Source organism: Carassius carassius, chromosome 4, assembly GCF_963082965.1.
Source record: "Carassius carassius chromosome 4, fCarCar2.1, whole genome shotgun sequence".
Classification (NCBI taxonomy): Eukaryota; Metazoa; Chordata; class Actinopteri; order Cypriniformes; family Cyprinidae; genus Carassius; species Carassius carassius.
In genome coordinates this window covers 2,690,264-2,715,996 of record NC_081758.1, presented here as the reverse complement: position 1 = coordinate 2,715,996, position 25,733 = coordinate 2,690,264, and the positions used below count along the sequence as shown (strand labels likewise).

The 25,733-nt window shown below is 38.7% G+C and overlaps 1 protein-coding gene across 1 annotated transcript in view; it reads right to left on the bottom strand.

Annotated features, from left to right (window-relative positions):
• The window catches only part of cngk (cyclic nucleotide-gated potassium channel), a 97,130-nt gene extending 71,405 nt beyond the window's left edge, over nt 1-25,725 (bottom strand). The window contains exons 1-4 of the mRNA XM_059545002.1: nt 25,603-25,725; nt 25,232-25,372; nt 9,007-9,295; nt 8,823-8,922 (exon numbers count right to left, since the gene is read on the bottom strand). Coding sequence (XP_059400985.1) covers nt 8,823-8,922; nt 9,007-9,295; nt 25,232-25,372 — 530 coding nt within the window. The 5' untranslated portion in view covers nt 25,603-25,725. The remainder of the gene's footprint in view (nt 1-8,822; nt 8,923-9,006; nt 9,296-25,231; nt 25,373-25,602) is intronic.
• Nucleotides 25,726-25,733: the final 8 nt, after the last annotated feature.

Genomic DNA, 25,733 nt, shown 5'->3' with positions numbered 1-25,733 from the left:
TAAGATACCAGTTGTTTTGGTCTAGTAGCCGCATTCCAATTTAACTGTCACTATGATTGTCTTTTTTCCTTTTTCCTTTTTTCCAATTTCCTTTCCAAAGCCGTGAGCTTCACCGTGATGTTAACCATATTGCGGTTAATAGTCTCAGTCTCAATGCTGACCCCTCTGCCCACTGCTTCAATCATGACGGGTAGCCTTGTGAGGCTTTGGACAGCTGTTCCCGTCTTCTGAATTTTCCTATAACCCAGGGCAATCAGCAGAATCCAATCAGCAGAAGACCTGTTATCATGGTTCCGAATAGGTAGATGTCTTCAATGTCCTCCACGGAAAGAGCCGCCAGACACATGACCCGCTAATTCGCCCACGCGTTCATCGTGTAGCCAGCTGCGAACGTTCCGGCAGGGCAGTCAGGTTCCCCTGAACCCAAGCTTCTCGTCGAGAAGATGGTGTCAATTGCGTTGAGCGACCAATTTATCAAATCCATGTTTCAGTTTAGGAAAGCAGTGCAGAGAGAGTCTCTCAAAGTAGACGAGACACGAGACAGGCGAAGCAGACAAGGCAGGGGAGGAGAGGAAAGAAATGCGACCACCTCCGTTGAGAGCTGACGAGAAGTAAGATAGAAAAAAATATTGCATTCCTGATAAGAAAATAATAAAGTTCCACAGTGCGCTCTAATCACTTTCTAGTTTATCTTACTCACCTACCAATCACCATCCTACAAGAAGAAACTGAAATCAGCTAAACCTGTATTAAGGACTGTTAAAAAAAGGACTAATGAAGCAGAGCGGGATCAGCTTTGATTGCACTAATTGAAATGTTTTTGAAGCTGTAGCCACCAATCTATTTGAGCTCACAGATACTGTAACTTTATATTATCAGTTTCTGTGAACACATTTCTATCATTCAGTAATGATAAGCTGTGGTTTACTGGGAATCTCAAGCAGCTTCATCATGCCAAAGAGGGTGCTTACAGAAGCGGGGATAAAATCTTGTATTACCAGGCTAGAAACAGACTGACAAGGGAGTTTAGAGTGGCTGAAAGTTTTAAAAGTATGAAAGTATAACCGTTTTTAAACAACAATCCTATGTCTGTCTGGACGGGCCTGAAGATCATCACAAAGTACAAATCACCATTCCCCTGATCTCTGGAGGATCAACAAATGGCAGAGGAGCCAAATGCTTTTTACGGCAGGTTTGAAAAGCCCAGACTCACACCCCACAACCGCTCTGATCTGCACTTCACACATACACCAACACCTCCTGCAACTCTGCTCCTCCCCTCCCTTGTGATTCAACCTGCATTTATGATCAGTGTGGAACATGTGAGCCATGTTTTAAAACAGAAGCCTAGGAAATATTCAGGCCCAGATGGAGTTACAGACTACCTATTTAAATAACTGTGTTGACCAACTGGCCCCCATCTTCACACAGATCTTCAACAGATCTCTGGAGCAGTGTAAAGTTCCCTGCTGCTTCAAATTCTCCACTATCACTCTGGTCCCCAAAAAACTCAAAATCACTGGCCTTAATGACTACAGACCTGTCAGGTCTGTGGTCATGAACTCATCTGAGACACTAGTGTTGGCCTATCTGAAGGACATCACTGGAGCCTTGCTGGATCCTCTTCAGGTTCCATACAGAGCAAAAAAAAAAAATCGAACACCCTTAAGTTTAAAGGGGTCACATCATGCTTTTCTAAAGATCATTATTTTGTCTGTTGTCTGTTTGGTGTAATACAATTATTGTTAATGCTTGGGTATCGAGTATCGAGAATCGATTGGAACCGGGACTAGCTTTGCGATTTTCCCGGAATCGTTCAAAAGTTTAAATTTTGATTCCTAGTTTTGATTCCTAGTCCGCCGACCAGAAGAAGAAGAAACCGCTGAACACCAACAAAGAGGCGTACACCAGAAGTGTTCGCATAATCGAGTGAGTTTAAGTGTGGTTTCACTTTCCTAAACAGAAAGAAATCTCTGCAAAATGCAACATTTGCATTAAGATTGTTTCGTGGGAGGGTGGACGTTGAACATGATAATGCCCCTCCGAGTTCATGCAGTAGAAATAAATATGTGCCCCGTCTTTGACGTGCTGCGCCGACCGTCCTCCGCTGCCTCTTTTTTTCTCCTGTTTATGAGTTCAAGCTTCTTCTACACCACAGCAGGAGATAATAAAGTTATCTGTCCAGAACGCTCAGGCATCCTGCCTGAGGAGGCAGATATGATAATTTTCCTAAACAAGAACTGTTTCTGATTTTATACTGTACCTGCTGCTAATTTATACTGGGTTTTACAAGTTGTTTCTTATCGTAAGACCCTATGATTTCCGCGATGCAGAAAATGCGGACGGAATCGCGGAATCCAGTCATAAAAACTGAATTTACAGTTTAACGCGTAATGTCAGATAATTTGCCAACTTTTGAATGAATTAATCAGAGGTTGGTCATTGCACTTACATCAAATAGCGATATGGACTAGTATCTGTAAATATTAAGCCGGAAAAGTCTATTTAAATATGAATCCTGCATGTTCTGCGTGTCTGTGAAAAAAGTTTAAAGTTCATAGGATTAAAATTGATGAAAAAGGTCAGACTATTTCCTTCAGAAAGACCGTTGGTTAGCTAGATCATTTAAAATATCCTAAACTTTTTTTGACCCTGCCTCTTAAAAGAATCGGAATCGAGAATTGTTAGGAACTAGAATCGAAACAAGGAATCGAAATCAGAATCGGAATCGTTCAAATTCAAACGATACCCAACCCTAAACACAATATGTTGAAATGCTTTAATGTTCAAAAAACACATTATTTTTCAAGTACTGTACATTATTGTAGGTCCTCTATGCCCTGCCTCTCTCAGACGCGTCATTTTCTAAAAAGTCCCTTCTTCTGACAAGCGGAGTCTGCTCTGATTGGCCAACTGACCAAGTGCATTGTGATTAGCAGAATACTGCAAGCAATCGTCTGAAATGTAACACCCTTTTCCATAATCACAAGCTTCATCTTTCAAAATAAATGTAAAGGCAGTAGGGCTGTCGCGATATACCGGTGTTGACGATAACCGTGATATTCAAATAAACAATTATTGATATCGTGTTAATTTAGTGTATGAGGATATACCGGTATTAGTGATAACCGCAATATTTAAAATGAACAGTTCTCTTATGACACCACATGTAAATACTTGGTAACAGTACCTGGTTGAGTGCCCAGGTGGCAGTATCGTGCCTTAACTCTGACACCTGTCACACAAGAAGAAGACGCAGCACTCGCAGCTACTCTGAGGAGAGTTGTGTTCATCAGAGTAAGTTGTTATTATTTTACTAGTCATAGACTGGGAAATATTATATAACCTATTAACAGTGGTTTTCTGTGTTCATATACTTAAGTAAAGGGTGATTATTTTAATGAGTACCGCGTTTTCTTTACTCGTCTTATTTTTGTATTTGCAATCAATACGGCCTGTGCGTAGTAACACTTCATTTCTTTCTTTGTTCAAATCTATGAACAGTTACACGATTAAAATGGATCTTGAAAAACTGAGCGACCACATTGCTACATTAAACTCTGTAAAATGTTAAGTTGGTCACAGTGCCATGCACTTAATGCCTCATCTGTGGTCATTCTTCAATAAGGTTCATTAGTTAACATTAGTTAATTACATTAGTTAACATATATAAATAACATAAATAATAATGAACAATATTTCCACAGCATTTATTAATCTTAGTTCATGTTAATTTCAGCATTTACTAATGCATTGTTAAAATCACAAGTTGTGTTTGTAAACATTAATGTACTATGAACATTGAATAACTCGATTTTTATTAACATTAACAAAGATTAATAAATTGTGTAACAAATGTATTGTTCATTGTTCATTCATGTTCGTTAATACATTAATGTTAACAAATGGCATCTTATTGTAAAGTGTTACCATTAATATTTATTCATCATACTGTTGAACTTATTTCAGTATTTTCTCTCTTGTTATTTCATAAGAGCTTCAAAGAAGACGGAGAAAGCCAGAGTCTTGTTCCCTGCGTTTATCAGTATCAATATTATGCTCGTTGGGTGAAAAAGAAAAACTCAATAGACAAAGTAAAAAATAATTTGACTAATATATTCCCCAACCCAAGGTTTCTATAGATATCACGATATATCGACATTGTGAATTCTTATGGCCACAATAACCGTGATATGAAAAATCTAATATCGTGACAGCCCTAAAAGACAGCTAATAATGTCCTTAGTTTTACCATCAGTTCAAGCTGAAAGAGTAACAGAGTCGCTTGACAGACACAGTGATAAAGCTCGTATGTGTTTGCAGTACACAAGCCACTGATTCCACTGTGTGACCCTGTCTCTCTCTCTCTCACTCTGTCTCTCCCTCTCTCTCTCTCTCTCTCACACACACATACACACATGCAAAACTCTGCATTTGAACTTTCAATAGCAAATACTTAAAACTAATAACAGAATATACTTACAGTAGCTGATTCAGAAGCACCAGATTGTCACAGCAAGGTCAGAATTACCTCCTCTATAGGTTCACAAAACGGTGGTCCATAAAATGTGTTGATGTTCTGTTATTATAATATTAAAGATTCCTAAATGCATCCACTCTCAGAAGGCCAAATAGAGCAATTTTGCTTTCGCCTAGATCCACGGTTGTCAAACTGGGGTACGCGTACCCCCAGGGGTACGTGGACTGATTTCAGGGGGTACGCGAAAAAATATCTAAGTCATATGCCTTTTCAAACGTTTTCTCTGTCCCACGGTGGTAACTTCTTAGGCCATCCTAAAAAATATTTTGGTTTGCCGTAACAAAAAGGATTGGTAGGTCGGACTATATATTTTTTAGGGGTGCACCGAAATTTCGGCCGAAATGGCATTATCGGTTTCGGGCCGAAATAAAAAAAACAGCCGAAAACGTAAACCGAAAATGAATGTCACCCGCCCCTCCCATCCGTGAGCAAGCGCTTAGGTTTCACTCACGGTCGAGCTGTTATCACGCGTCTGCCTATCAAAGATTAAGCATGTCAAAGGGCTGTCACAATCAAAAAAAGCTTGTCACAAAAGCTGCACAATCGATCGGACCAACCAACACAAGTTTCGAAAACGAAAACAGGGAATCGATTTTAACGGCCTTCTCTCGGAGCGCGTCCAGCTCGTCACTATACGCTCGCAGCGAACGCGCTTCACACAGCAACTGCAGGTTCTGACACACACACACACACACAGAGCCTATTAGTGCATAATATCAATGTAGCCTTCAGTAATGTTTTTCATTGATGTTATGGCAGTCCACATTGCTGACTTGTGCGCGTCTCAAGCGCCCTCTTTACGTTCGCCCTAATGCCTGTTTAGTTGTCGGTGGATTTGCCTATATTTGGCGTTGAAAAACGGATCAATGAACACTTTGCCTATGTCTCAAAAATCGAACAGGATTTTTTTTTCACAAAAGTGACAGCCCTATACGAGAGGACACCAAAGTTGCAATATGTAACATTTGTTCTGCAAAAATCTCCAAAATTGTGGATTTTTTTGCACAATATTTAAAAAACTATTTTATTTGATGGAACATAAAACTTGAAGAATAATTATTATTTATATTTATTGTAAAAAATATTTTATGTTTTGTTATGTAACTGTTAATAAAAGTTTGATTATTATATTGTGATTTTTCAATTCAGATCCATTAAATCCAAGCAATATATTATATACGTTTTTAAAAGAAGCCATTTTCGGCTTCAGTTTCGGTTTTTAGCCAAGTGCATCCTAAATTTTCGGTTTCGGTTTCGGCGCAGAATTTTCATTTCGGTGCATCACTAATATTTTTTTCAAGATTCAATGTAAAAAAAAGTAAAATTTCGGTCATGGTGATTACATAGGTATTGATTTAAACAAATTTGCAGGATTTCACTGACAGAATTTCTTGCCAAGTTAAAGAGGTGTCGAGAAAAAAAAAAAAGAGAGATTTTGATAAAAAAAAATAAAAATAAAAATTTATATTTATATATTAAATAACAATCAGAAAACCTGTATAAACTTAACACCAAAGAATAATATTAACTATTGAGCGGTGGGGACGCGTTCATGTGTAAGGCTGGCGCTGCCAATAACGCAACTATAAGCTGCCACAAAGAACTGGGAAAAGTAATGATAGATTATTAATATGTCAAATATATCAAGGAGACATTTCAATTGTTTATTAATAAACAAGTGTTTTCTGTGTCAAAGATGAAGTTGACTATGCTGACTGGCGATCTTTACAGCAGTGAACGCGCCAGAGAGAAATGCATTTATACGGATTAGCCTACATCAGAGAGCAATCTGTTTTCTTTCGTTTTGAATTTTGTTACACATTTTTAAGTACACATTTCATGCTTTCTATATGTATATCTCTCAGGTCTGTGAGGCAAGTAGCTTATACGCTGAGTTTCGGTTCATTTAAGAGACGATCTCCAGTTCACGCGCCGGCGACTCTGTGTCCTGATTTATTGCCTGCTATATTTTCTTCTTATTTATTAAATCCAGGAAATTGGTAGATGAAACATTGATTAAAATTAAGATAAAATTAATACAAAACGAAATTCAATTTAAAGAAAGGTTTTCTACAAAAACAAACTCAATGAAGTGGTCAAAATCATGTCTGCCCACTCCATTTGTCTCTCGATATTTTCGGGATCATCTTATTCACGCTTTCCACTTTTCATATCAACATAAAATAAAATAAATATATATTATTTTATTTAAACATTAATATGAAACTAAATCGTTTTTTAATGACTGGGCTACAATGCATAGTAGGCTAAAGTAGCCTATAGGCTACAGAGAAATTTAATGTCGGAGCGTCTTACCGGTGAGCATGTGGGGGGAGAGATACGATTTTCATTCAATCATCGAATATTATTTTGCTTGATATTCCAATTTTTAAGGCTTTGGTCTGCCTTAAGACCAAGTATAGGTACAGACTGTTTGTGTGTATCTAAGACTGTCCCCAATTCGGCCTAACATCCAGGCACATCCCTCACATTGATTAAACTGGTGATGTGGATGGAGAGGTGGTAGGCCTATTCTGTGTGGTTTACTACAATTTAGTTTACTATTTAGTTTACTATTGTTAATGTGTTCTCTTTTTTATTATTATTGTACAGCAGAGAAGTTAAGAAAATATACAATGTTATCATATGTGAAAAGCAATACTTATCAGTATGTGAAAAGTTAACAATAACTATAATGAGATGTTGGATATGTGTTGTAGGTGTGTGAGATTGGGTGCATATCTGTTTAAAATCATTATATTCAGCACATTTGTATCATATGTTGACTTTTGATGAGATTTGTATAATTTGTTTATGATTCTATTCACTATTCTCGACAAAATTGATAAAAATAAATATTAATAAAAAAATAAAAAAAACTTGTTAACAATTTGTGGTGTTGGGGGTACTCCGGAAGATCTATAATGTCTCAGGGGGTACATGCCTGTTAAAAGTTTGGGAACCACTGGCCTAGATACACACAGCATCTCCCTGACATGACTGCTTCAACACTAAAGGTCATTGCACACTGAGTCCGAATTTTTTCGAGATTATTTTGCGAGAGAGAGCCCCGGCCGCACGCTCACCGTCTTCAAACAACACGAGCCTGTCTTGCTCTCTCTCCCTCGCGAATATTAATCAATTGACACGATGGTGTCGATGTTTAAATCATTTAAAATGAGAATGTAAGTGTGCTCACCCCATTTTTGTTTGTAAGAAAAAGTTTGATTAGATTTCATATCGCAATATATATCGCAGAAAAATAAAATATTGCAATGTCATTTTTTCCCAATATCGTGCAGCCCTACCATAGACTGTATAAAAACATGGACGTAGTGTACGTGACGTCACCCGTAGACTCCTGAAGAGTGTTTTTGAAGCTCGACGGCAGTGTCAGCAGTGGCAATCCACCTGTTACTCAAGTGACCATGCCCTTAATTAAGCAGAACTTAAAGGCTTAATATGATTTAAATGGATGAGTTATAAATCAGGTTCCTGGGCACAACCATCTATAATGGCTATGGGACAATCACATTGACACCACTGCTAAAAAGGTCCAGTAGAGTTTGTACTTCCTTCACCAGCTGAGGAAGTTCAACCTGCAACAGGAGCTGCTGAAACAGTTCTGTCTTGTGTTTATCCATAACTGTCTGGTTTGATTAATCTACCAAATCAGACATCAAGAGACTACAACAGACCGTTAGGACTGCTGAGAGGATTATTAGTTCCCCATGCCCAACCTCAATGATATTTACACCTCCAGAATGATAAAATTCACAGACCACTAGAACAGCCAGGCACAAGAACAATAATTTCCCAATTTAAAATTGCCTGAACAATTACAACTTTCAGAACTATACATTCTCCATTATAACTGACAAGTTTATACATAGCATATAACAATTCTACATTTGTATATAACATAAAATGCACACTTGTAAATAACAGCTGTACATTCATTAAAACAATTATGTTTTTTATATTTCTACTCCTGTATTATACTGCATTATAGAACTTTTTTTCTCATTTTAGTGTTATATTTTATTTCTACTGTGTAACTCATATTTTTGTCTGCAATATTATGTACTGTATGTTTGCAGTATGTCTGAATGTCTACACTGGAAGCTCCTGTCACCAAGACAAAATCCTTGTGTGTGTAAACATACTTGACAATAAAGCTCTTTCTTACTTCTGACTTCTAAATACTGAATATTTTCAGATCACCCCAGTGACAATGAAAAGGACCCATTGAGTAGAATACTTGTCGAATATTCGAGCTTACCAAAGGCATGCTGAGGCTTGTATACACAGGATCATGATGGAAAACACTTTGAAAGCTGTAAGATGAAGTTTGTTGGTGTCTGGTTCCTTACTGAACATGGCTATAATCACACAAAAACCATTAGCAGGTGTGTACATCTGAATTACATCATGAATTATTTAAAGTATTTAAATAAATAACTTACATATTATACCAAACAATCGGAACACTCTCAGACATCTATTGGCATATGCAAAACGCACAAACTTCAACTTAGGGAAAGCCACTGCTATTGTTTCAAGGGGTAAAACTGACAAGAGATCCAGTAAAAACCATGTCCTAAGGTATTTTTTCCTGACTTTTTTAGGGTCTGTTATAACCACTCCATGTGTTTCATATCCAATGTAAAAGCGTGAAATGATGTTAAAGATGAAGATCAGATCAAGGGAGTATCTCGTGAAGATGATTCCTGTGACAGTAGAGTTGAAAAACAGCTGGAAAAAAAATTTAATTAATGATTAGTTATATTATTTCATTAACATCAAGAATTGTTGAAGTAAAAAGATTCTGTGCATTGTACTCAAAAGCTTGTGTCATCAAGCCATTGAGACTACGGATGCATCGATACAATTTTTTCAGAACGGATCCAATCCCATACCAGCACAGTTTTTTTTTTTAATCAATGTACAATATCTATACTTCTCTGTGTTGACCTGATCACCACTCTTTTGTGTTAATCACAATCTACTACATACAGTATACACAAATTCATTTTAATGAAAAATAACAAATGAAAAAATATATAATCATAATCTATGTCAAAAATACTATTATAAACTAAATTAGTGGATAATTCAGCAGCAAAAGATACTCTAGATTCTAGAAAAATCACAGGTGCACAATAATTGTATAAAATCTAGTGAAATATTGTATTTACAAATTAAAGGGAATAAGTCTAAAATCTGGTAAAATGTTACACATTGCTCTTTGTATTGTTGTAAAATACATTCATGTAAACACAAGTATATACATTTATAAAGAAATATAAAAGAGGTTTATTTTAAATGTATGGCACAGTAATAAAGGCAGCAACATGTGATCGATAGGACAGAACAAGAAAGACCATCTAATCTTTGATTGCGCAGAAAAGTATTATAATACTAAATGTGCCAGAGCGGCAGAGAGCAGTTATGCGTATCCCGCGCTCAGAATGATGAGCTTGAAACAACACGGAGTCACAGTGTGTAACTGCGCAGTCCTCCGAGTCCACATAGAACAGTTAGTACAACACAGAAGCTGCTCGGCTCGAGTTCATCTTCAGTTCTCTCTTCACAGCAGTTCAGTCAGTGTACTGTTTGAGTAAATGAATTACTCCGGGATATTGGTTTGTTTGAACTCAGAGAGAGTGTCAGCCACATTAAAAAAGTTGTTGCTAAAAGTTGCTAAATTGCATTGGGATGTCATTGCGTGATGATGTCATTACCTAACCTTGACACAAAAAAGTCTGTAAAATAGTACACAGTGTACTGTTAAAAAAATGAAAGAACAATTGTAATTTATTTTTTCGCAGGTGTTTTACCTTTGTTTTTATTCCACACTGCATTTTGTGTTTTAAGGTTAAGGGCCGTTTCATAGTCAACGCATCTGTACGCATACGCGTCCCCGAGGCTACGCATCGTTACGCTTCGGCCGCCATTATGCGTCGGTGCGTAGCCAAATGTGTCGTCCCAGTTTTTGATACGCGACGCGCCGATGCACGCAATACTATGCGTTGTCGGTGGGGGTGACATTGCAAGTATTGTACATTAATTCAAGTATATTGTGTTTACAGAAGAAGAAGGTTTGAATACAATGGCGGGCGAAGAGGAAAAATTATGCGAACTTAATTTTTAACGGCCCTATCTCTGCGTTGCCTTTGTTGCCGCCGATGTAAAATCAGCAACAGAATACACTCCTCTTCAGTTGCCATTGTGATCTGAATATCACGCGACCCGACTCTACTAATATCACCCTGACTCTACTACCCCCTGTTGCGTGAGCGGTGTATTGCATACACGCACCGCTAGTGACGCTTGTTTCCACTGTTTAGACTATGAAAGGGAGCGCGTCGCTCGCGTCGCTCGCTCGCGTTTCTCGCGTTGACAATGAAAGGGGCCTAACGTATAGGGTTACAACTTAATGGATAACATCCTGGCAGAAATTGACTAACGTTAGTACTAGGGCTGGGGTAAACGATTATTTTTTAAACGATTAATCTAGCGATTATTTTTTTCGATGCATCGATTAATCTAACGATTAATTTTTCAGACCGATTTGATTTCGATTATCTCCCCATTAATTGACTAACAATTTATACATGTTGATTTACATATCTGAATGAAAAAAACATCAATTCCTTAACATTGCAACATAATGTTTATTGCTCTTAAAATTACAAAATAAAAGACTGACTAAGAATGCATTACTTTGCACTTGTATAGAGATAGCATTCAATAAAACCTTGAAACCTTGAAAACACATAGCTTACTGAAACAAGCTTACTGAACACATAGGGCCTAGCTTACTGAAAAAAGTTCTTTCAGATGAAAATAACAACAACTTGATGTCTAGTATTCAATAAAAAAGGTCACCCAAAATACTTGTTTAGAGCAATTGAAAGAATACAGTATGTAAATGTAAACTTGAGGGCTTTAAGCTAATACAGAGTGCTTTTACAAAAAAAAAAAAAATTAACAGTGGGAGCAAGCAGCCTGTCATGGAGAAAAAAAATCTCAGAATGCTCCACGTGAAACTTTGGCGTTCCGCCCTTTTTCTAATGTGCACAAGGGAGGGAGAGAGCAAGAAGCGCTCGTGTAGTTTGAAGACTGTGAGTGCGCGAGCGCGCGTGAAACTTTGGTGTTTAGCCCTCTTTCTATCGTGTTTAATGATTTTGATTAATATGCACAAGGGAGGGAGAGAGCAAGAAGCGCTCGTGTTGTTTGAAGACTGTGAGTGCGCGCGCAGCCGGGGCTCTCTCTCGTACGCGCCCTGTCACTGTCACTCACCGATCAAATAAGGCTTTGACAGCCGCCAAAAAAAAAGATCAATGCAGAAAAACCCCTGGATTGGTTATATAACGTTGGACAGAATGTTGATCCGGCCATCGCGTATATTCAGCGCACATAAGGTAAACGTTTTTTAGAGAAATAAAAACAGGTCGACGAATCGATGCGCATATTTTGCGTCGACGTATTTTTTGCGTCGACGTCATCGATGACCTCGACGCGTTGTCCCAGCCCTAGTTAGTACCTTTTCAGTTTTGAACTGAACAACAGTTATACAATCTAATAACATGCTGTATCATAAATGTGCATTTATTATTGACCAACTGGAACTAGCAACTTAATACACATTTGATGTTTGTTCTGTTCACATTTGATGCATCTTTCTCCAGCTCTCTCTGGGTTGATGAGCTGCTTGGTTGGCTAGCTGTTCAATGGTTTCCTCTTTTCATGCAATTTAAAAGAAAATATGTGCCTTTTTATCATTTGAGTTAGGGATGTGCACGGATAGTCGAACATTCGAATATTCGTTCTGCTCTAATTATTCGATAAATAAAAATGATATTCGAATTTCGCAAAAAAAAAAAAAAAAAAGTTCACAATAAAACCTAATTTGGTCACTTTCTGTGATTTTCCACGGCATATTTGAAGGTGTATGCAAGCAAAAAATAATTAATGAATGATTAAGGGGCCATTCACATATCGCGCCTAATAAGGCGTGGAAAAGGTTATGCGCGCCGCTTTCTCCTTCTTTCCAAAGCGCTCGGGCAGAAGCGCTCCTGAGGCGACGCGTTCTCTCCATGAAGACGCGGAAATTTCAGCAAAGGATAAATGTATTTGCAGCACAAAAAAAATCGCTTTCAGTAGCTCTGCTAATAAATGTATTTCAAAATGGCAATCCATATACAGATATAATCAGCTGTTCCTTCATATTGGCTGAGCTTTCAACGTTGTTACAGGAAAGGATGAAGCTGAATGTTTAGTTCTTATCACATGAACTGCGGTGCGCTTGCGGCATTCTGAAAGTTGAGATGTTTTTAACTCGATGCTGTTCAGACGCGCCTGGAAAAACGGGACCGCGTCGCACCGCGTGCGCATCGCAACCGCGCTGCTTCCATTATGAGCGCGCATACCGCACGCCTACATTGGAAATAACGAACTTGAGCATGCAAAAGACGCGATATGTGAACGCCCCCTAAAAGAACTGCGGTCTTCTAGTACTTCAAATATGCCGTGGAGAATCACAGAAAGTGATCCAAGAACATTGTTGCAGCATCTCTCAAGCAACGAATAAACACCGCTAACTTGGAGAATGCAGTGAAAACTCCTCTTCTCACGTCTGCCCTAGACCCTCGGCACAAACATCTCAGGTTTCTCGATGAACATTATCAGAACATTTTCCTTGATGTGAGTGGTGCGGATGCAATCGCCACGATGAAGAAGATGCAATGCCCACTCGTTGGAAAAGGCTGAGCCAGTTCTCCAGCGATGATTACAGAGAGTCCAGCCGAGATGAGTGGGAACAGTTCTTGCTGGAGCCATGTATTCCACCAGATGAGGATCCCATTCAGTGGTGAAACGAAAACACGAAGCGCTTCACAAAACGTATTCGCTTAGCACACCGTTATTTGTGAGTCCTGCCAACGTCTGTGCCGTCAGAGCGCGTTTTCTCCGCGGCCGGCCTTATTGTTAACAGACTAAGGAGCCGGCTTTCCCCCGATCATGTTTACATGCCCGTATTTCTTAACAAGAACATTTGAAACAATAGAAAAAAAGCAAAAAAGATTTGCTGACAGTTTAAAAGTTAAGTGTAAGCTACATTCTGTACAATAGCCTAATTGCTGCAGGCTGCTTTACGTTTTTTCTTTGTTCACTTTTTTTTTTTTTGCTTTTAATCTATAGCCTACTTTTGTTTGTTTGCACGCATTGTTAAAGGTTTTCAGCTACAAAACACGATGTGTAATGTTCAAGCTTATTGTAAGCTTGTTCAAAATGACGAAAACAAATGTTGCTGAAAAATAACGTCTGACTCATTAAACTTAATTTAAATAAACGAATATTCGAATATTCGTTTTTTGTGAGCTCAAATATTCGAATGTGATATTTGTGGAAAACGCCCATCCCTAATTTGAGTCACTTAAATTTGTTGCTAGGTGCTTTTTTGGAAAAAAAAAGTTGTTAGGGTAGTCTGAAAAGTTGCTAAATCTAGCAACAAAATTGCCAAGTTGGAAACACAGTGGGTTCCACCGGTTCACTAAGAACATCACTGACGTTACTTCACGAAATAGAGCGGGAAGTTGAGGCTTAATTGATAAGAACAAAACTATGGCGTGCGGCCTGGTCCAAAAATAAGGCTACTGACTTGTCGCGGGAATTTACCGTACAATTGCCAGAACAACTCACTTTCCTCAGTGAACGAATCACTTTCCTCACGCAGCAAACGACTCACGCAGCAAACGACTCACTTTCCTCAGTGAACGACTCACGCAGCGAATGACTCACTTTCCTCACGCAGCTAATGACTAGGGTTGGGTATCGTTTGAATTTGAACGATTCCGATTCTGATTTCGATTCCTTGTTTCGATTCCAGTTCCTAACGATTCTCGATTCCGATTCTTTTAAGAGGCAGGGTAAAAAAAAAGTTTAGGATATTTTAAATGATCTAGCTAACCAACGGTCTTTCTGAAGGAAATAGTCTGACCTTTTTTTATCAATTTTAATCCTATGAACTTTAAACTTTTTTTTTTTTTTTTTTACTTATTTAGAGAGACGACAGACTCTGAAATCACCACAAGCGTCACGCGCGCTTCCGTGTGTGTGATGAATGATGACGCGCTTCTGCGCCATTCATTAACACAGACACGCAGAACATGCAGGATTCATATTTAAATAGACTTTTCCGGCTTAATATTTACAGATACTAGTCCATATCGCTATTTGGTGTAAGTGCAATGACCAACCTCTGATTAATTCATTCAAAAGTTGGCAAATTATCTGACATTCCGCGTTAAACTGTAAATTCCGTTTTTATGACTGGATTCCGCGATTCCGTCCGCATTTTCTGCATCGCGAAAATCATAGGGTCTTACGATAAGAAACAACTTGTAAAACCCAGTATAAATTAGCAGCAGGTACAGTATAAAATCAGAAACAGTTCTTGTTTAGGAAAATTATCATATCTGCCTCCTCAGGCAGGATGCGTGAACGTTCTGGACAGATAACTTTATTATCTCCTGCTTTGGTGTAGAAGAAGCTTGAACGCATAAACAGGAGAAAAAAAGAGGCAGCGGAGGACGGACGGCGCAGCACGTCAAAGACGGGGCACATATTTATTTCTACTGCATGAACTCGGAGGGGCATTATCATGTTCAACGTCCACCCTCCCACGAAACAATCTTAATGCAAATGTTGCATTTTGCCGAGATTTCTTTCTGTTTAGGAAAGTGAAACCACACTTAAACTCACTCGATTATGCGAACACTTCTGGTGTACGCTTCTTTGTTGGTGTTCAGCGGTTTCTTCTTCTTCTGGTCGGCGGACTAGGAATCGAAACTAGGAATCGAGATTTAAACTTTTGAACGATTCCGGGAAAATCGCAAAGCTAGTCCCGGTTCCAATCGATTCTCGCTACTCGATACCCAAGCCTACTAACGACTCACTTTCCTCGCGCAGCCGGCGCAGAGTTTACCACTCATAGGCCAGCGGTGCATCAGTATACACACTCACCTCACGCAGCGAACGAATCACTTTCCTCACGCAGCGAACGACTCCCTTTCCTCAGCAAACGACTCACTCACGCAGCGAACGACTCACTTTACTCACACAGCGAACAACTCACTTTCCTCAGTGAACGACTCACTTTCCTCACGCAGCGAACGACTCACGCAGCAAACGACTCACGCAGCAAACGACTCACGCAGCAAACGACTCACGCAGCAAACGACTCACGCAGCAAACGACTCACGCAGCAAACGACTCACTTTCCTCAGCGAACTCACTTTCCTCAGTGAACGACTCACGCAGCGAACGACTCACTTTCCTCACACAGCTAACGACTCACTTTCCTCGCGCAGCCGACACAGACTTTACCACTCATAGGCCGGCGGTGCATCAGTATACACACTCACCTCACGCAGCGAACGACTCACTTTCCTCAGCGAACGAATCACTTTCCTCACGCAGCGAACGACTCACTTTCCTCAGCGAACGACTCACTTTCCGCAGCGAACGACTCACTTTCCGCAGCGAACGACTCACTTTCCGCAGCGAACGACTCACTCACGCAGCAAACGACTCACTCACGCAGCAAACGACTCACTCACGCAGCAAACGACTCACTCACGCAGCAAACGACTCACTCACGCAGCAAACGACTCACTCACGCAGCAAACGACTCACTCACGCAGCAAACGACTCACTCACGCAGCAAACGACTCACTCACGCAGCAAACGACTCACTCACGCAGCAAACGACTCACTCACGCAGCAAACGACTCACTCACGCAGCAAACGACTCACTCACGCAGCAAACGACTCACGCACGCAGCAAACGACTCACGCACGCAGCAAACGACTCACGCACGCAGCAAACGACTCACGCACGCAGCAAACGACTCACGCACGCAGCAAACGACTCACGCACGCAGCAAACGACTCACGCAGCAAACGACTCACTTTCCTCAGCGAACTCACTTTCCTCAGTGAACGACTCACGCAGCGAACGACTCACTTTCCTCACGCAGCTAACGACTCACTTTCCTCGCGCAGCCGGCGACTCACTTTGCGCAGCCGGAAACTCACTTTGCGCAGCCGGAGACCCACTTCCCGCAGCCGGAGACTCACTTTCCGCAGCCGGAGACTCACTTTCCTCACGCAGCAGACCACTGACTCTCTCTTCATGTAGGGACCGAATATTATAATTAAAGTGACTTCTATATTACATCCAAAAGAATATTTAGATATAATTAGGGATGGGTATTGTTAAGGTTTTAACGGTATTACTACTCTTACCGATACTGCTTAACGGTCCGGTACTTTAACGGTATTCTTATTGGTTCTTTGTGTCGTGTTAGGCAGTCGAAAACTTTGCATTTCTCTGTCTGCACATAATGCACTTTTGAAAGATGCTTTGACAGATTGCTTGTGTTTCCGCCCTTACATGCAAAAATTTTGTTGCACTTATGACAACCAGCGTTGTCTGCATCAACTCTAGTGAAGTATAACCACACTTTGGAACGGTTTGCTCTCTCCGCCATCGTCACTCTTTGTATTAAAAATTTCAGCAATGGATAAATGGATTTGCAACACTAAAAACTGCTTACAGTAGCACTGCTACTAAATTAATTTAAAAATCCAAATACAGCTATCAGCTGTTCCTGAGCTTTCAACGTTGTTACTGAAAAGGTGAGGAAGTTACATGACCTGCAGTACGCTTGCGGCATTCTGAAAAGTTGAGCTGTTTTTAACTCGATGCGGTGCGGACGCGCCTGGAAAAAACGAGCTCGTCGCACCGCGTGAGCGTTGCTTCCATTATGAGCTCGCATACCGGCGCCTACATTTGAAATAACGAACTTGAGCACGCAAAAGACGTGATATGTGAACGGCCCCTTATGCATGTGTGTGCGCCGCGCTTGTTCTTGTTGTGTGTGTGTGTGTGACTGACAGACAGCCTCCGCGGCGCGCATGAGAGATCTTGCAGATCTCACAGACAAACGTCTTAATATGATCGCACATTAGAAATGTTTGGTGAGATAAAATGTGCACGATAACATTATTAAGCAAAAATATATAGTACATTAATTTTTTCCTCTCCAGTACCGAAAGCAGAACCGATACCGTCAGATCTTACTGATACTACGGACTTTCATAATTTAGCCCCGGGGCCATTTAATACCGGGTTTCGGTACCCATCCCTAGATATAATATTTAAATATTCAAAAATGTGTACATTTCAATAAAATGAAATAATTGCCTATTGCAAATTTATGAATGCATGGTTAACTTTTTTTTTCTGCAGTCACTAGGCTGCAAATATCATATGTACTGAGATATTTAAAAAAATCTATATTTTGTAAAAAATAATAAAAAATAAACCTGAATTATAATCTAAACATCTGTATTTTCATACAATTTCATAAATAAGTAGGCTAATAAATATATAATGTTTAAAAAATATGATATTAACTATTATAATATATAGTGAGAGCTAAGCTAAGCAATAAAAAAAATAAAAAGGCACAGGTTAGGTCGAGGTGTAAAGCAAACAGCTAAAACCCCAGTACTACTACTTGGTCCTGTAGATAATTTTATAGAGCTGAAACAACGAATCGATTTAATCGATTAAAATCGATTATTAAATTAGTTGTCAACTAATTTAGTCATCGATTCGTTGCTAAATAACTTTTATGTGCCGTAAGCGGCTCATTTCGTGCATATTTAAAATCTGCGGTGACCAAAGTGTGGCAGTAATGAGCCACCGGAGGTTTTACTCAGCCAGTAGAGCAGGAGAAGTAGCGAATAGCCAATAGCTGGCCTCGTTTTATGTCACGTGCTCCCCGAACAGCGTCTCTGCAGCATTCAAGCGTGATGTGGGAGCATAGACATCATATATGATGTTTATGTGTGGGAGTACTTTACTTTGAGCCTTTAAAAAAGAAGCGTAACCTGTAAACTCTGCACTACTGAACTGTTTAAGGGGACATTCACATATCGCGTCTTTTGCGCGCTCAAGTTATTTCCAACACCGCACCGCATCGAGTTAAAAACATTTAAACTTTTCAGAATGCTGCAAGCGCACAGCGGGTCATGTGACAAGAACTAACCAATCAGCTTCATCCTTTCCCGTAACAACGTTAAAAGCACAGTCAAGATGAAAGGAACAGCTGATCATAGCTGTATATGGATTTGCATTTTGAAATAAATTTAGTAGCAGAGCTACTGCAAGCGATTTTTTGAGCTGCAAATCCATTTATCCTTTGCTGAAATTTCCGCGTCTTCTAGGAGAGAGCACGTCATGGTTGCTCAGCAAAGGCAGAAGCCTCAGGGGCGCTTCTGCTCGTGCGCTATGGAAAGAAGGAGAAAGCGGTGCGCCTATCGTTTTCCACGCGTTTTAGGCGCGATTTGTGAACGGCCCCTAAGACTTTCATTTGTGCAGATTCTCCAGTAAAATGTTGTTTGCAAATGTTAAGTCGTAAAACATGATAACATTGCTTTTTAACAGTTAACATTTAAAGCTTTACAAACATGTTCCGTAATCAGTTTGTCGTTTACCAGTTCATAATTCAGTCGTGCAGCCTAATTATGACTGAATGAGCGAGGTAAATGTTTAAAGATATTTGAAATGCACTTTTTTTCTAAGTATTCACTGCTCTTTTTCACACAGCAGGTTTTTTGTGTGTGTCCAATTTTTTTTCTGGAAAACCTTCTGATGGATTTTACTTTAAATTCTGAGTTCCATTCAGGTTTCATGCCATTGGCACTTTTTTCGAAGGATTGTTTACAATTTCACAGCATAAGCTATAAAGCTGTTTCCCAGTAAATAATAAAATACAATGCACTGCAATTTTATTCTGTTTTATCCTTATTCTTCCTGAAAATATGTTCTGAAAGATTGCTTAAGCTTTGTTCGGGATGTTAAACTACTTTAGGAGCTCTATGGACTGCCATGGTGAAAACATTATTTTAAATCTCCTTGTGAAATTTGCTAGAGTATGGGTCAGTGTTCTGATTGCAGAAGAGTTCGACAAAGGATTACTAACACAATAAAACAACTCCAGGTATATTTTGATGAGGATATGACAGTGCAAAATGGTTAAAATCTCTTAAAAATCTATGCTGAAGGATAAAGACCATTTATTAATAATTTACTTGGGGAAAAAATGGAAAAAAATAAAATATAAGTACATAAACCGATTAATCGTAAAAATAATCGACAGATTAATCGATTATCAAAATAATCGTTAGTTGCAGCCCTATAATTTTACATAATGATTAAAAATTACAAAATCATAATTTTTAAAAACGATTTATTGAAAATTTTGCCTTATTCAATGAAACTGATTAATTTTGGTAAATATTTTGCTAAATGTGATTTTGTGCTGGTAGTAGGCTAGTGTCACCTTGTCTGGTTTATGCCTTTCATGGATAAATAATGATGACAATAAAACTGCCAGTAGGTGACAGCAAATCCATGGTTTAAGTATTTATTGAATCATTCAAATCAAACTTTTCGTTCAAAACGGCTGATTCCATTCATTCCCCTACGCAGCATTCGTTCGCTGTGTGAGTCATTCGCTGAGGAAAGTGAGTTCGCTGAGGAAAGTGAGTCGTTTGCTGTGTGAGTCGTTCACTGAGGAAGGTGAGTTCACTGAGGAAAGTGAGTCGTTTGCTGCATGAGTCGTTCACTGTGTGAGGAAAGTGATTCGTTCACTGAGGAAAGTGAGTCATTCGCTGCGAGAGGAAAGTGAGTCATTCGCTGTGTGAGGAAAGTGAGCCGTTCGCTGCGTGAGGAAAGTGAGTCGTTCGCTGCGTGAGGAAAGTGAGTCGTTCGCTGCATGAGCGAGTCATTCACTGAGGAAAGTGAGTCATTCGCTGCGTGAGGAAAGTGATTCGTTCGCTGAGGAAAGGGAGTCATTCGCATAGACAGTAAAAGAAATGGACACAGCGACCCCATTGGAACTCAATTGAGACGAGTGAAGCCCATTTTTCAGCGATTTTTAGCACTTCCGTTTCTGACGCGCAGACTCAAACTAAGCTTGATGATGTCAATCAGTATACACACAAACTGACGTCAATCAGTATACACACTCACCTCACGCAGCGAACGACTCACTTTCCTCAGCGAACGAATCACTTTCCTCACGCAGCGAACTGCCATCGTTAATCTTGCAATCTTGGAAGTCGTGGCCTAATGGTTAGAGAGTCGGACTCCCAATCGAAAGGTTGTGAGTTCGAGTCCCGGGCCGGCAGGAATTGTGGGTGGGGGGAGTGCATGTACAGTTCTCTCTCCACCTTCAATACCACGACTTAGGTGCCCTTGAGCAAGGCATCGAACCCCCAACTGCTCCCCGGGCGCCGCAGCATAAATGGCTGCCCACTGCTCCGGGTGTGTGCTCACAGTGTGTGTGTGTGTTCACTGCTCTGTGTGTGTGCACTTTGGATGGGTTAAACGCAGAGCACAAATTCCGAGTATGGGTCACCATACTTGGCTGAATGTCACTTCACTCACTCACTCAGAGACGGCGAGCTTGAGCGGGGAGTTCTTTGGCGTGAGTGAGCAGGAGTAAGTATTCTTATTAATTATTTTGTATAGTATTTTAAAATGTAACGCCAGGGCTTGTATCTATGGGCTTCTCTCTTGACGTCTCCCCGATTGCCTGCGAGCTTCTCCTCCTGTCTGTACGGTAATTTCTCTACTGTGCGACAGAGAGTCGAGTGGTTATGACGCAATCGTTAGCCTATTTTTACAAAAACTGTTTCTACGGGGCCATAATGTAACATAGAAGGTAATGGCGTCCTTTATACATTGTCGTGTATCTTTAGAAATAAATAATGTACAAATGGAGTCTTTAAACGCCTCAGATGTAAAGTTATTTGCTGTCAAATTGACGCCAAAATGAATGGGAGTCAAAGGGATGCTAACGCAAGTGAAGTTCTGCTACAAGATGGCGGCACGCGGCCGACTTCAACTTTCGGTCGACTTCCTTCCCGGTCGTTAGCTGCGTGAGGTGAGTGTGTATACTGATGAACCGCCGGCCTATCAGTAGGGCTGTTCGATTCCACAATTTTTGGAATCGATTCCGATTCCAAGTCCTGGTCCTGGAATCAAATGGAATCGACTCCAAGAATGTTGTTTTGATTCTTTTCCAATTCTTTTTTTTTTTTTTTTTTTATTAAAAGGAACCTAATCTCACCATGATGACTGCAGGATAGGTCGTATAATGTATCCTTCCTATAATATGAAGCTGAAAAAAAATAAATTGACAATACGAAATTTTTTTTTTTTTTTAGCTTTGCCCGTGAAATTAGTCATAGCCCAGCTCAGCAGGGACATGCGTTTATCGCATGAATTAAATAAGATATGAAGTGTCTACAATAAATGTGCACAGTTCAGCTGAATGATGAAGTTAACTTTGTATACTCTGCACAATATTAACAAACCGTACACTGAAACAAAATAACCAGAACATTGATGACTGATAGAGCTCTGTCAATCAGATGCGCTCTCGTCCACTGATCTATGACGTATTATTTATAATTATCATTGGCTGATAGAAATGGGGTTTTTTTAATATATTTTAGATAATAATAAGATCAAGACCCTCAGTGACGTCATGATCTATTCGTTCATGCAGCGCTCAAAATTGTGGACAAGCCAGTTCCACCGTAAAATAACCTCTGAATCGTATATATATATATATATATATATATATATATATATATATATATATATATACAATTATATATAACTATATAATTGAAAATAATCTTTTATCTATCTCACAACTGTTGTAATTATGGCTTAGGTGAATTGTGCTTCTGAAACGAAAGGCTACATCCTAAAATTCAAATGATCAGTGCCGGCTCGTTTTCTTTCTGTTTATTTTCGTGAATTTAAATGTGTGCAGCCTTTGTCGGATGTAGCCTTCCGTTAGAGAGACACCCATAGATAAGCTTTGTTGAACTGAAAAATACTCTGAATGAGGAACCTTTGGAATCGACTCTCGATTCCCAACGCCTCGGAATCGATTCTTTTTGGAATCGATTCTCAGCCCTAGTGGTAAACAACAGTGGCTACTGGCAATGAGAAGGGTATTCCTGCACAACCGGAGGCTGCAGTTTCAGGACCGCAGTTCTGGTACCGCAGCTTTAGGACCCTAGTTTTTTTGTGACAGCGCCACCTACCGTACTTGATCAACACTACTTAAAGATGGACGACGTGGACAGCAATCAGAAGGTGAGTACCGATATTTAATTAAGTTTTATTTTATAACGTTTCAGCGATGTGAATTTTACATTGTTAGAACTGCTAACTATGAATTAATAATTAATTGCCACCAAATTAAGAATTTGTGAGCTAGTTTTATTAATTACTACGACGTTAATTCGTGGCCTTGATTTCATAAATCCTTGTTGAGTTTTAACGAAGAAGTATTATAAGTGAACCTAGCCTGTACATTAATTAAACTTATCAGATGACAAGAGCATGGTTGATGTAAGGTTTGTAAGATTTACCTGCATCTTAATGTATTGGTGTAAATACTGGCTTAATAGTTGTTGTTTTACCATATTTATGTATAAAATATCTTTCATATTTAAACTGCACTGACTGCCTAGTTGCAGTATGTGTTAGCCTGTTGTTTTGGCATTGTTTTGCAATGATGAATGAGGCGTTTGGCAGTGTTAATAGCTTGTTACAATTTGGCCTAATCTGCAGGTCTACTCCACACATACAGTCCATTGATATCATGTGTTAGTTTCTGTCATGTTCTGCATGGCCAATATGAAGTGATTTTATGGATTTGGTTAGGCTCATTGTAGAACAGATGATTAAAAAAGGCACTACGGATATTTTCATGATCTCAAAATATTCTAACAAGTAGGCTCTCTCTTTTTCAAGATACATATAACAATCCAAAAAGGGAGATCCCTGCCCGAATTGAAGAGATGCACCACATGCTGCAAGGACTTTCAATTTTCATATATATATATATATATATATATATATAATATTCCAGTTGAATATGTTAAACAAATGTTTCTTATTTATCTCTCTCTGTCTCTCGCTCTCTCTTTCTCTAGAGTTGAAGCCTACAGCCGTTCTATCCATGCAGCAACTGTTGGAAAAGGGGTTCGCTTTGGTGCTGTTGTGATGTTGTCGCAAAAATGACATATATACAGTACAGACCATAAGTTTGGAAACATTACTATTTTTAATGTTTTTGAAAGAAGTTTCTTCTGCTCATCAAGCCTGCATTTATTTGATCAAAAATACAGAAAAAACAGTAATATTGTGAAATATTATTACAACTTAAAATAATAGTTTTCTATTTGAATATACTTTAAAAAAATAATTTATTCCTGTGATGCAAAGCTGAATTTTCAGCATCATTACTCCAGCCTTCAGTGTCACATGTAACATCAGTCTATCACATGATCATTTAGAAATCATTCTAATATTCTGATTTATTATGAGTGTTGGAAACAGTTCTGCTGTCTAATATATTTGATGAATAAAAGGTTAAAAAGAACTGCATTTATTTAAAAAATAAAAAATAAAAATTCTAATAATAAATTCTATATATTCTAATATATTTTCTTTACTATCACTTTTTATCAATTTAACACATCCTTGCTGAATAAAAGTATTGATTTTATTTAAAAAGAAAAAAAGGAAAAAAAATTACTGACCCCAAATTACTGACCAGTAGTGTATATTGTTATTACAAAATATTTATATTTTAAAAACATAGCTTCTTTTTTTTTTTTTTTTTTACTTTTTATTCATCAAAGTATCCTAAAAATGTATCACATGTTCTGAAAAAATAATAAGCAGCAGAACTGTTTCCAACTTTGATAATGAATCATCATATTAGAATGATTTCTAAAGGATCATGTGATAATGATCCTAAAAATTCAGCTTTGCATCACAGAAATAAATGATAATTTAAAGTATAATAAATGTAAAAACAATAATAATTTAATAATATATCACAATATTACATTTTTTTCTGTATTTTTGATCAAATAAATGCAGGCTTGATGAGCAGAAGAAATTCTTTCAAAAACATTAATAGTAATGTTTCCAAACTTTTGGTCTGTACTGTACTATATCAATAAACATTCTTGAATCATTCTTGTGTCTTGTCTTGCCTCTCAACAACTTTTAAAATACCAGCTGTAATTTATTGACTCCATACGCTGATTCCAACTTTAACTTACCTGATAATGAGCTAATTCACCTTAAGGAGGTTAATCAATATACTGTATAATTCAAGAGACTAAGACTTTTAAGGTTTTTCATTTTTTACAATTGTTTTACATCAATTTTACAAAATTGATATTTCATTTATATTTTGTGTAAATTCATGTTTAAATTTAAAATTGTGACTCAAAGCACACTTAGTAATTAACCTCTGCTGTATTTTTAATCAAAAATCACATTTAAAAACAAATACTACTGAGATTATTATATTGATGCTATATACAAAGTAACATGACTGCAAACTAAACCAACAGGGTACTAGAACTGCGGTCCTGAAACTGCAGCCTCCGGTTGTGCAGGAACATACTATTGCTGGCAATTGTACGGTGGATTCCCGCGACAAGTCAGTAGCCTTATTTTTTTTGACCGGGCCGCACGCCATACAAAACACACATGAGAACACTTACCTCATACAGAGACAGTGTAACCGAAGCCAGGCAGATGATAGAAATGAACGCGTTCCACAGACGGATATTCCGCTGCTTTGGAGAATGAACAGACAGCTCATCCTCCAGCTCCCTGGTCTCATGCGGGTCTTCAAGTGTCATCTGCAATAAAATCTTAGTTATTATCTCTGGAACACCATAAGAGTAGCTACACTAATGTAGATGTCATTTTACAGCCGTAAGAAGAAAGAGATAGACAGAAAAAAATACGGAAACGTTAACTAAACTATATAAATCCACCGTCCCTTTTCTTACACCAAACTCAGCCAGCAAATGAGTTTAAATCCTTTCCGAATTAATTAAACACAAAATGTATTTATTTATTTACCTACCGTTGTTATGATAGTTTCTATGTATTTCACTAACTGCACTTAGCTTTTACGCTTGAAAATCCTAATTTCTTCACATTTCGATCGGCAGTGACCGTTAAATCAGTTGGAAGTTTTGATTTGAATAACGTCAC